The 12,834-nt window shown below is 44.2% G+C and overlaps 1 protein-coding gene across 4 annotated transcripts in view; it reads left to right on the top strand.

The window, feature by feature from the left end:
* Nucleotides 1-506: 506 nt before the first annotated feature.
* NKD1 (NKD inhibitor of WNT signaling pathway 1) overlaps nucleotides 507-12,834 on the top strand; it is a 158,375-nt gene continuing 146,047 nt past the window's right edge. For 2 of the 4 annotated variants that reach the window (XM_069216451.1, XM_069216449.1), the window contains exons 1-3: nucleotides 511-908; nucleotides 1,057-1,089; nucleotides 1,653-1,801. In XM_069216451.1, coding sequence (XP_069072552.1) covers nucleotides 884-908; nucleotides 1,057-1,089; nucleotides 1,653-1,801 — 207 coding nt within the window. In that variant the 5' untranslated portion in view covers nucleotides 511-883. Of the gene's footprint in view, nucleotides 909-1,056; nucleotides 1,090-1,652; nucleotides 1,802-12,834 lie in introns of all 4 variants that reach the window. The other 2 variants (XM_069216453.1, XM_069216452.1) reach the window with 2 other exon arrangements.

Here is a 12,834-nt window from a genome sequence, read left to right as displayed (position 1 = left end):
GTTCGCTGCTTCTTGGAGTGGGGGGCATATATTCTCAAATACCAAATTAAATGTAAAAAAACTATTTTTGGGGGAGAAAATGACCCATTTGAGGAGGGGTATTTGTTACGCATGCGATATTTGTGCGGTTGTGTTTTGGTGGGAGTTACAAAAAAAAACTCTTCACTCAATTCACCGCTGAGCCCCACGCCCTACCCACTCGTTCTGTTCCACAGCTCTTCATAACGAAATCCAATGTGGGTGACTGGGTGGTCATTCAGGGACGTGCTGACTACAACGTTCACCAGCTGAGCGTCCGTACAGCCCCAAAAAACAGAAACTCTTGTTTTTGCTGCGTGGCTCTTCGGGGGCTGCTCTCAGAGCACTCCGAGGCTGCCTGCCCCTGGTGCTCGCTCCCTCGCTCTTCGCTCTGCTGCTCCAGCCTGGCGCGGGCTGGAAGTGAAAAGCTGCACTGGCTGCTGCTCCTTTTTTTTTGGAGACTCCAAAAGGATCTTTGTTCTCTTTCATGTGCCGCCGGAGCCCAATAGCAGGAGCAGAGGCTTGCCTGCAAGTGGTCTAATCTCAATGAGGTGTCAATCACGCTCCCTGGTGGGAGAAGGCAGCCCTTTTGTGCCCGCCTCTGTCTTTGGGAAGACGAGAGGAGGAAAACACTTCATCAGAGGAACACAAGGGGGACTGTGCAGCGGACTCTACCCGGATTCTGAATTTTTCGTTTTCTTTTTGGGCATGATTGTGTTTTTTTGCTTACGGGGAATCTGCACGAGGGGATCCCGGATGGATTACTAAAAAACATAAAGAGGAAAAGGAAAGCAAAGGGATCCTCGACTGTATCATCCACAGCAGAGGCGTCCAATGATTCTTAACTGCGAACCAATGCAGAGAAATGGGGAAACTTCATTCCAAGCATGGTCAGTGTTTTTGTTTTCTCGTTTCCCCTCCCTACTCCCTTATCTTTCATCATATATTGCAAGCAGTAAACCGAGTTTAACTTTACCCCCTTATCTTTTTTTGCATATCTCACTCTCTGCCCCTTCTTCCACGGGACCTGATGGGCAGCTGCTGTGTGCAAACCCAGAGAAAGTCCTGAAGGTACGACATCTTTAGTATTCCCCGCAACTCGCTCCGCAAACTCCTCAGCAAACTTTTCTTTAGATTAGTTTGAAATTATTGTTGTGCGTGTCAACCCCAACCCCCTATTGGCTGGCCTCATTTTAAAGACACTATTTCTTACGCTGCCTCCCCGCATGTCAAAGATGTAACATGGGTCATTTCACATGAAAACGCTAGCCAAGCCGTACCATTTTCTTTAGACTACAGGAATGAACCCGTGGTCATGGGAACTTGCACCCATTACGTGATCACATTAATAGCATTATCCTGACACTTTTTTTAAAAGACGTGTTTTTACAATATATAGTTTAAGCAGTTTTTGAACTTTTACACTGACATTGTTTTATTCAGAATAGTTTTTGGGCGAGTAGAGGGCACGGGTGCGTTTCTTAATGTGAACTGTGACTAGCGAGTGGAGTTGGGGTCCGTTGAGAGCCGCGGGGTCTGCAGCTTGGGGGACAAGACGCAGCACTGTTGGGTTTCTGCTTCCATGTTCTACCTCACCGAAGCACTGAAGTGCCTGTCTCGTTGTTTCCTCGCAGGGGACAGTTTTGCGGTGAATGCCTGCCTGGCTCGAAAGGGGATCGAAGACTGGATGGTGAAGCAGAAATGTTCTGGCAGCGGGGGGCCCTCGGGACCCCAGAACCAGGTCTGTCGGCATAAGGCTGGCTGCGCGTTCAACCACGCCAGGGTACGTAGGGACGACTGCATGTTCCCCCATCTCGCCTTTCAGTCAATATTGCGTCTGTGCGTGCGTGTACCTTCAAAGACAGCGCGCTCGGACAGTGGGCCGTGGAAGCCTCTTTGCTTAAAGTAGCCTGGCAAAAAGTATTTCCGAGCTCCTGTGTTATTCATTTTATCCAAAGAAGTGCTTTACATTGTCTGGCACCTCCAGGTTCTCAGCATATGCATCTCATGCGCCTGAAGAAAGAGTTTTGTCTCCCTTTAAAACTTTTCTGCTGCTATTTATATATCATATGGATGGCAATTTAGCGGACTTCAGTGACTTTCCTAGGAGAGAACCGCTATTTCAGAATAAGGTGCAGATTGCGTGACTGAAAAAAAAAATGCCTACGTGATAGAGTTTGGCACTCTTGAATGAGACTCCTCGTTTTGTGGCAGCTTATTTTGTAAAACCTTAATATTTATCTCCCAATATTAGTATTTCTCACGCACATGGATGGGGAAACAACATTCTTCCCTCTTTCACACAACATCTGTCTGTGGAGTTTGTGGGAAGTTCTCTCTCTCTCCCTCTCTCTCTCGCCCCGCCTCACAGCTTCTATCTTAGTGTGCTGTGGGGTTCGTTGACGTGGGGGAGGGGGCTGCCTGGGCGCCTTTCAGGAATCTGGTGGCTCGAGCCCCCCCCCCCCCCCCGTGCCTCTCCTCCTCTCTCCCTCGCTCTCATTGCCCTCTGTGATGTGTTTTTTTCTGCAGGCAAATATACTCAGACAGGGCACCCATTAACTTGCAGTTTTTGCCGCACGCTGTGCGATTAGTCTATTAGCATAGTGATAAGAAAAGAAACAGTTTAGATGGATATTGGTTTCAACAAACAACGGCTGCTAAATTCGTGTCCCGCCTGCAGGATGTACTGCGTTTTTCAGGCTATGACTCTTTTTTTTTCTCCACATGGGGTAGCAAAGACACCATGTGCCCTCCTAGAAGCGGGAGGAAATGGACCCTCCAACTCCCTGTTGGGCAGCTAAAAATAGTGATAATTGACAAGAGGTGCCCCCTTAAATCCTAGAGCCCTGGTGCCACTGCACCTGCTGTAATAATTTAAAGCTACGCACCTATTTGCTTTATCAGTCTCGAGGTATTGTATTGGGAGTTTCTAAACATTTTAACGTCGCAGCGGGATTCGCCCAGTGTGTGTTGTGGTGCCAAGCGTGGTTCCGTGTTGGCAGTCGCTGTACCAGATAGTGCCATCATATATTGTCAAGTCTGTTGCTGCAGTGTTGTTCAGTGCAGTGCCTTTCCGTGTAGTCTCGCGCCAGTGTTTGCAGTGTGGTGCTATTTTTTATAGACTGGCGCCACATTGTTCCACGCGGTGCAGTTTAGTATTATGTTTAATGTGGTTTCTTGTTGCTGACTGTGGTTCCATATGACTCGATGTTTTACCATGCTGTCTGGTCTAGTGCCATGTTGTCCAGTGTGGGGGCATCGGGGTATCCAGAGTGGTGCCATTATGTCTAGTGAAGTGCCATGTTGCCAAGCGTGGTGTCGTATCATCCATTGTTGTGCCATGTGGTTAATTTTGGTGTCGTTTTTGTCCATTGTGGTATCATCCTGTCTAATGCGATGCTGTGTTGTTCATTACGATGCCATGATAACCAAAGTTATGCCATGTTAATTATGATGCCATCATGTTTTCCGCTGTGGCTTCATACGTTCTATGTTGTGCTTTGTGGTACCACTTTTTATGTTGTCCACAGCGGTGGCATCATGTGGATCTCTGGTGTTGCTTTAGTGTTCACGTTGCTGCTATGCTGCCATTTTGTCTAGTTTCGTGTTGTCTAATGTGGTGTCATGTTGAGTGTGATGGCATTGTATCAGCCGTGGTGTCATGTTTTCTAGCACAGTACAATGTTGTATGTTGTCCTGTGTTGTGCTGTTGTGTAGGCATTGTGTTATTTAATGTGATGCCGTGTCGTCTGTTGTGGTGTCATGTTGCCCAGTGCAGTGCCATCATATAGTGCAGTGTGGTGTGACCACAGTGCCATGGTCTGGTGTCGCGTTGCCCTGTCGGTGAAGTCCTTCTTCTTTTGTCTAACATCTGCTCTCCGTCACTCTTTACCTCAGAACTCGCTGGGGCGGGAAGGTTGCTTTTCCTTTAATGCTTTGTTTTTGGTTCCTGGTGCCTTTTGAACCGGAGTAGCGAGTGATAATTGAAGAGTGTCTTCCCGCTGCCAGGATGCCTGGCCATAGCACGTGTAACTTGAGACACCAAGTGAGCCTCCAGCCCCTGCTCCGGTGTCCGCCTCGGAGGCTGCAAAAGCGTCGCTTTTAAACTTCAGAAATTGATTTTCTAGCTGCATCTGGTACACCTCCCTTCTACTCCGCGACTGCATAGTCACACCGCGGAGTCGGCGGAGCAACTGCATTAAACATCTCAGTGGTCTGGCATGGGCTCCATGGCAAGCTCGGAAACTGGCCTCGGTCACCTAGGTTTGCAATGCAAAACATCCACTGATTGAAGTGGGTTCCTAATAACCGCGTGCCTCGGTGCCACTGCACCGTCCGCACCATTGAGATTCATGCCCCTGATTTCTCACAGAGCAATGGTTGCATTAGTATTGTACGATACACTAAACGTGCAACCACTGCCAGGTGGAGATCAAGCCATTCAAAGCACTGTTTTAACCAGACGAGAGGCACTGCTGTGGTCTGTAGTGGTCTTCTCCTGTCCCCGCAAAGCAGCACACCGAACTCCAACCCACCAGTGTTGATTCCATGCTAAATTCTTCTGTTATTACCATGCTGTCTCTGCAGTCAAATAGTGTTTAAGTGTAGAGTGAGTCATCATCCAGAAGTTAAAAAGGATTGACAAAGCCAATAAGTCTGGCTTTAATGTGTCAGCACATATCAATACAAACGTTTACAAATCCTATTTATCTTGTACACATGCTATTTATAACATTAAAGACATCCGTACTGGCTTTTTCCAGTGCTGTGGAAAGGTATCTTACAAAAATATTTACTTTCTGAATTGCATGCATATAAAAGTTTAATAATTTAATGTGAAAACAGTATGATAATTGAGTGCATTTCTCAAATGTAAAAAAAAGTTCCTCATGCAGTCCAGTCGAAGCACTCCCTGAAAGGCAGAATGGTACACCACAAATCCAATAGCATAAGATGAACGAGTTAGTCCTCTGGTTGGAGCCAAACCCCACTCTACGTACATGTTAAATAATTGGTAACAGTAGATCAGCAGACGATTGCACACTCAAGCTAGACCTAAAAACAGTGCTCAACAATTCTCTCCTGATACCGGAAGACAGACGATAATTATCACCTCCTAGAACCTTAAAATATTGTGAATGTGCAGATATCTTCAAATTTTTCTTATTAGCTAAAGTTCTGCATTAAGAAACAAGTATGTCTTGGCTGTATATGATCACACTATGTATAGGCCAATGATTCTTAACAATAAATCTAAATTTGATTTTGTCAACCACTCCACCTGCCTAGAATTGTACGCACCACTGCTTTTCTTTTGTACGTGTTCAAAATGTTATGTTTAATTCAAGGTTGTTGAATCTCTGGCTGTAAAGTTTTGAGACTGTGAAAAATGGTACATGCAGCAACTACATCTGCAAACCCATTTCGAACCAAAAAGCACAAGGTTTGGACTGTTAACCACAGGAGAGGTGCAAACCGTGTCAAATACGGTTGTGTTTTGACCTTAAGTTGACGTTTTACTTCTTTGTGTATTCTGTTTCGTCATGACCAGTACATAATTTCTCTGAAGCATGGAGGGTTAGTGTGGTGTGTGGTGTTAAAGAACTATTGTTTTCTTAGTTAGTTGGCTGAACACAATGTTTAAGTGTGGCTTTTATTGCCTTGAACCCAAGTGTTTATACATCATTCTTTTTAATTTAGATTCAACCTTTCAGCCGACCCTGCTTTCCAAGTATTGGGGCATCGCATTCTGCTTTATTTCGCTAAGTGTACAATATAGTGCTTAGAGCATTGTTCTTCCCACGTTGGCGGGGTGGGGGGTGCCTTTTGTATCATTCTTTGGAGTCTTTTCTGTAAGCTGATGGCCGCTTTTGTCCTCTTCTTTTTAACTTCAAACGGTTGCTGAAACTTCTGAGTAGAAAAGTGAAGTGTTTTCGCAACCTCCCGGGTAGAAGACCCTTTGATTATTTCTATTTATTTATTTTACATTTGCAAAGAGAAAAGGCTGAATGCATGGTTGTCAGAACAGCACAGCACATGGCGAGGTGCGAGGGCCCTCAGAAGCACAAAGTTTAGTTGTTGACTTGGGGCCCGTTTTGTTGCCTTCTTTTATGGTCGCAGCTGTTCCGCTTCTTGCAGTGTTGTGGTGAACTTTTGCCGTGTTGTGGTGAACTTTTCAAAGACAATTTTGACGGGTGCCTGGGAGTTTAGCACGACCCAGTTCCCGCCCCCCCTAAAAGAAGCTCTTTTGAAGGTTTTCACACGGAGTATTTGAAGGGAAAGTACAAAGTATTGCCTCGCATGGTTGAGTTTTCTGACAAACACCCCCACTGATTCCCCGCCCCCCCCCCCGCAAATACCTGACAAGTGTTAAATGCACCAGTGATCCGAGAAGGGTCTGTTAGTGCTGTGTTGGTGGAAGGTGCAGGCTTGCACATTACACACAGACCGCCTTGGTGCATGGCTTCAGGAAAGGCGTTGACCTCAGTAGCCCAAAGGCTGGTGGCGGGGTGGGGGCGCAGGAGGGCTGAGCGCGCTCAAATGTTTCTTTAGCCTGCATTGGAATGAGGGCCTTTCTCAGACTATTCAGTTATGGAAACATGCAGCCTGGGATTGCAGTTTATCTTCTGCTTAATGTGGAGCAAATAAAGACCGCTTGGTTTCCTTCAAGAGGGGGTAAATACCTTGAAACCGTCGACCCTCTTTTGTAATAGAAAAAATATCCCTTAAAAAAGCAGTGTGACTTTTATGAAAAAACTACAAACCGTGCCCAAGTGAATGATTCACCATTTATTAGCATGAATCATGGGCACATGCAAACACTGGACGGGTAGTATTGGCAGACCCTTATTTGTGGCAAAGCAAAGAGCCGGAGACCACATAGACTCTGTGACTTTAACTGTGCTCAGAGAAGTGAGTGGGTGAGGCGGGCCTAGTGGATGCTGCCTGCCAAACGTGAAAGAAAACTTGCTTGTAGTCATTGGTCAGGCTTTGTATTCATTGGTCAGGCTCTCTGTCCATCACTTCAGGTTTGCAAAGGAGAGTGTGCCTCATGCGTCTGGGTATGATCATATCCAGAGGATGTAGCCTAGTCTGAGATACAAGGCTTGACCTCTGCGGAAGAATGACTGTTAGTCCCCTCAATAGCGCTCTCATTCCATGGACCTCATCAGTCTTCTGTTTTGTTGTACATGATACTCCAATATTAGTAAGTTACTATCACTATTCTGTTGTGAGGCAGTGTCAGTTTGAAGTTATGTGGTTGGCATCCACATTCTGTGAGTCTGTTGCCATGGAGATGTACCAGTGTTTCATTATATGGCAGTACTGATTTGCTTTTATGAAGCCGGTACTCATATGCAGTTATCAAGGCTCTAACCTCTGGTGTACAGTAGTATCAGTCTGCTATTTTATGTGGCAGGATCAAGCCTGTCCAGTCTGGAACACGATCTGTTTGCTGTATTTAGTATCAGTCTGCTCTTATAGGCCACTATTTTGTTTTGTGGGCAGTATCTTCTTTGTTGTTAAGATGTTAGTATAATTCTGCTACAAACAAGGCAGGTTTTTAGTTTGAGACAGTAGTTCAACTTCTCTTCTATGGGACTGTAACAGTACTGCTCTTCTGGTAGTGGGTAGGTACCACTAATGTGTTTCAGAGACGCATCAGTCTGCTGTTCTTGCGTAACATAACTCTATATAGTTTTTTGCCGTTATTAGTTATTTTGGGGTTGGTGTCAGTCTGCTTTGATCGTCGATGTCAGTATGTTGTCATGGGACAGTATCAATCTGTGGTTTTTATCAACATCAGTCTGTTGTTATTAGTTTTTACCAACAACATCAGTCTGTTGTTATTGGTGGAATGGAAGTCAGTTGTTTTGGGGGTGATATGTGTACCCTATTATGGAAATGCTATTAGCCTGCTCTTTTGGCAGCTATATCTGTTTGCTCGTATAGAAGCAGCCCCCTGTTGTGGGGAGGTATAAGTCTATTTTATGCAATTATCTCAATCTGCTGTTTTTGAGGAAGTATCTTGTGCAGGTGTACAATTTTACTGCTGTGGGGTTAGAATCTCTCTGCTGTTATGAACTGTTATTAATCTAAAGATCTGGGTTGTAATGTCTGTTTTAGGCTTCTATCCATCTACAGTAAGGGTTGCAGGATAAACCTGCTGTTTAGGATCTCAATATCACACTTACTGTTTTTGGGCATTATCATATGCTCTGTGGAGGGCAGTATCCGTTGCTTGTTGTGGAGGCAGTGTTGAGGTTATTTTTACTGTTTCTGGGGAAATAACAGGTTGCTGATTTGGGGGTAGCATTCATTGCCTTTTATTGAGTTGACAGGACTGATATGGAACTGGTATCAATCTGCTGTTATCACAGCCCACTGGTCTGTTATTATAGAAAAGTGTTAATGTTCTGTGATTGGACGGCTACAGGGCTGCATCATTCTTCTAGTATGTGGTGACGAGTCACCGGACAGATGGAAAGTATTTCATGATTTGAATGGCATCAGTATGTTTTGGGGTTTGTGTCAGACTTCGGGTGTGTGGGTGGTATTTTCATAGTTACTGTGGCAGTGTCAGCCATTCGTTATGGGGTGGGGCACAGTTGACCTTTTCCCAAAGGTGATGATACGTCTGCTGTTATGGGAGTGGTATCAGCCCAATGGTATGGTAGTGGTTGCAGTTCGATGGTATAGGCTGGCAATAGTATGCTTTTATGGGGCACTTTCACCCTGGAGATATAATGGACCATTGTCAGGCTGCCATTTTGAGGCTCAGTGTCCCAATACTGTTATAATGGAGACAGATTGAGCCATAGTAATGCTGCTATGGGTGCAGCATCACTGTTGCAGAACCGGGGACAACGTGAGTGTTGTTGGGGGAACAGTGCTACTATGTTGCTATGATGAGAACAGGATCCGTCTGCCTTGACAGTCTCAGTATAACTCTGCTCTTAAAACTGATACAGTATGAGCCCGTTATAAATGCAGTATCACTGTTAACAGTACAAAGGCAGTATTTACCCTGCCCTGTAATGGGTATAGTATAAGCTGTATGTTAAGGGGCAGTATCCCGCTGTTGCACAAAAGTAACACCACCAGTCTGCGGCCGTGACATTGATATTATTAAAGCACTCTTGTAGAAGTGGTGGCCATCAGCTGTGAAGGGGGAGGTTTCACGTTGCTTCTAGTGGGATGCTATGATTGTGGCTCTTTGGTGCAGGGGCTCGATGGCATGCTGCTGGTCTGGGCAGTGTCACTTTCGTCATTCAGCTGTAAGAGAGCAGATGGATTGCCGTTTGCTAGGTATAGATAAAATGTATTGGTCCTTATTAAAGAGAGTTCCACTTGGCTATAAAGACAACCGACTCATATGAGCTCCCTGCAAATTTCCAAGTGGGCCAAACCTTTTGGTCAAAATGTGTGTCTATATTTGGTCTTAATACTTTTCACAAATAAGGAGCGGCGTGTGTCCTTCTGTGCGATAAGATGTGAAGCGCTGCATGAAATCCCAGGGGCTGCCACTCTGAAACCACTTGTCATGCGTTCATGTGTCGAGCTACTCTTCCTTGACTCCCAGTAGGGGGCACTCTCAAGAAAAAATGGATGCTTCACTCCTGGTCTCCGGGGCCCTCAGCTGGTTCATTGTCCCCCCTCTTTCATTTGAACAATGGGAGGCTTTTTTTCCAACCTCTTCCACTTAGTACCAGGTGTTCGAAGCACAGATGGCTCCCTTGTCAGGAGTAACTTAACCTTAATTCCCACGGAAGCTGTTTTGAAATTGAAATCCTCCTATTTAAGCAGCCACACTATACTTCTAATTAAAGCAACATTTATGAATGGCTAACCCCATAACAGACCAGCGAGTATTGAGTGCTAGACAGCATCAACCTTTTAGCTTGTTTTCCTTTTTATTAGAATTCTTCTCGTATTTGTTACATAAAACAAAACATGTCCGTCTTGTAAAAAGGACCACACAGTGCGTCAAGTACAATCCACTTGGCGACATTGTGTCATCATGGAGTACAGTCCACTTATTGTGCAAGGGCGGATGAAAAGGTGGAGTTTTAACTTGTTTTTCATTTTATTAGAACTCTTATCGCATTTCTTAAAAAAAACATACCAGTCTTGGAAATCGGGCCACACAGTGCTTCATATAAAAAATAAAATAAGGATACATTAGGTACTTTATTGTAAATTTCGCAGAATTGTCCGCTGGTTTTGGTGGGACATTACCACTTATTGTGCAAGGGCGGGTGAATAAGCGAAGCTTTGGTGTTCAGCATGCCCCCTCTGAGGCTGGATGACAGCTACCAGAAGGTCCACCACAAGGTGTAATTCTTGCGCAGATGAATACTTCCCTTTGAAATTACATCTGGCCTCTGCCTCGGCTGTTGGACTCATCATTCACTTGATCACACAGGCCAGAAGGACTCCATCTTAGGTGAAATTAGTATTTTTTTATTTCTATTTTGCGTGATCAGCAGGATGTACCAGGTCGTGTAGACCTGGCTAGCTATATAGCCATAAGGGTCTAAGTGGAACCTTTTGGCAGAGGGCACCATTATCTCAATTTAACCAGTCAGTGTGAGCCAACAGGAGCTCCAGTGGAATACTAGTGGGGCTGTCATCTCACACCCCAGCAGGGACGGCTTATATTAAGTAGCTCCTGCAACTGGAACATATCACACAGGTGCAAAATCTAACTTTAAAATGTTTTGTAATGAGGTCACACCGATTGCAGCCATTAGATAATCCACAACACAGAGCTCATTTTGTTGTGATTTTTTTGTATTTTGTATAATTTCTTCTATGTCCACTGTCCCTCGGACAGGTAAAAATACCTTCCCCTTGACAACTGTGTGACTCAGGGGCACGCCTCCCCTACTCCTACAGAGAAACCCAGTAGTTACCTGAGACGGGAACCACAATCATGCTTCACTTGGTTTACAGGAGAGTGATGAATACACTCATCCCATGCATTTTTAATACACAATGCATGGTCTATTACTCACATGAGAGGTGTTATATCACTGACCGGGGCCAATATTGAAGTAGACATCCTGATAAAAGCCTGGGACCTTATAGGCCATCGCAGAGGTTGAAACATGTTGACACATTAGCTTAAGGGTCCTAGGACCATAGTATATTAGAGTGCCCCCTAACACTTTTGATTTTAACCATACGTACTGTCACCATTAATAAAGGTATTCCTTTGTGAATAGTAAGATATTTTTTATCTTTAGTCCCCCAGTAGGTTGTTTGTAAGCGCTCCTGCAAGTTGGTAGAGCCCACCCTGGCTTTTAGGGGCCGGCGTGGACCCAATGATGAAGCATGCCACTACTTGACTGGGTGAAGGTCACTAAAGAAGAAAATAAATATTTTCTGGAAAGGAACAATCGAGGTCAGGCCTCTGACACTATTGACAGTAAGGGTTGTTAAAGGGTTTAGGGATACTTGAAGTTGACAGTGATTGCTATAGGGAGTGTGTATCTCTGAATCTCCCTGGGGTGCTCCCCCAGAAAAAAACTTCTTACACTCCAGAATGATGGATCCGATTTATTTCCCCGAGCTTCGCTCCTGTTTTGAGACATGAGCAAGACCATGCCTGATTTTTTTCAACTGGGAAATCCGATTGGAAAAATCTCTTAAGACTGTGACAACAGCAGCTGCCAAGCTTCATTCCTTGTTTTATTTTTTGTGACGGGCCCTGCTAGAAATTACCTTTCTTTACTCCCCTCACAGCCCAGAGGTCCAAGCATATACTTACCACCTGCTCAGAGCAGGGGGTAAATGTACGCATAACCCCTTGGAATTGAGAATCCCACCTGGTTTTAAAACTGGAAAAATCAGTCCCACACAGTAATTTCCCATTTCAGGGGATTTAACTCATAATTAAATGATATTGGCGCAGATATACTACATGGTAACAGTAAAGTCACCAGCAAATGTACAATTATCCTACTACCATCCAACTTTTAACTTTTAATTAGACCAGAATTACATGATTTTGAGACAAGACTAATATTTGAACCTTATTGCTCATGTTCCAAAGTTGGCAGTTCTAGCCACTAGTCCACATCTGCTCATATTTCATCCTTTACTAGTGACAACACATACATTGAACTGACTGCCAAATCCGATAAGGGGTGTCCAAGGAAATTACACATATGAATTATTGAAGTTGATTAACCACTACATGTTCACTTCCATACGATCTTCGTATCATCCACAACTTAATTATAAACATGGAAATAACACATTGTCAAAGGTTCCTTCAAAATTCTGGAAGCATCTTTTAAATTTATTGCAGAACATGTGAAGGAGAGTTTGGGAATGCATATGGGCTCATTCTTAGTCGTCAAGTAAAACTGCTGTGTTAATACCACACCTGGAATTACCATTCCTGTATAGAACAGCAATGATTTTGAGCTCTACTTCTTTATTATAACATTACAATATTTGGCCCTTAGAAGGGGAAGTGATTATTGAAATCAATGTTTATGCATCAACTTTCATACATTATTCGTAATTCCTTGAACTTGTCCCTGGATATATTCTATCACATTTTAATTCACGAAATGTGTCGCGGGAAACTTGAATCCTGATTCTGCCTTTAACTCCTGTGGTTGACCAAATTGGCATTGATGAGATATTTGTAATTAATGCTTATATTTTAGCTGGTCTGAATTTGTTTCAGTTTCATTCGCCACCTTCTGTTCTCTGCTACCTAATGTTTTAGTTATACATGTTTCTTGCAACTTGCCAGTTGGCCTATAATTTAGTTTAAATGCTGATGTAAGCAAAGTGTAT

The sequence above is a fragment of the Pleurodeles waltl genome, chromosome 12 (assembly GCF_031143425.1).
Source record: "Pleurodeles waltl isolate 20211129_DDA chromosome 12, aPleWal1.hap1.20221129, whole genome shotgun sequence".
In the NCBI taxonomy this organism is placed as follows: Eukaryota; Metazoa; Chordata; class Amphibia; order Caudata; family Salamandridae; genus Pleurodeles; species Pleurodeles waltl.
This window is presented reverse-complemented; position numbering and strand designations above follow the sequence as displayed.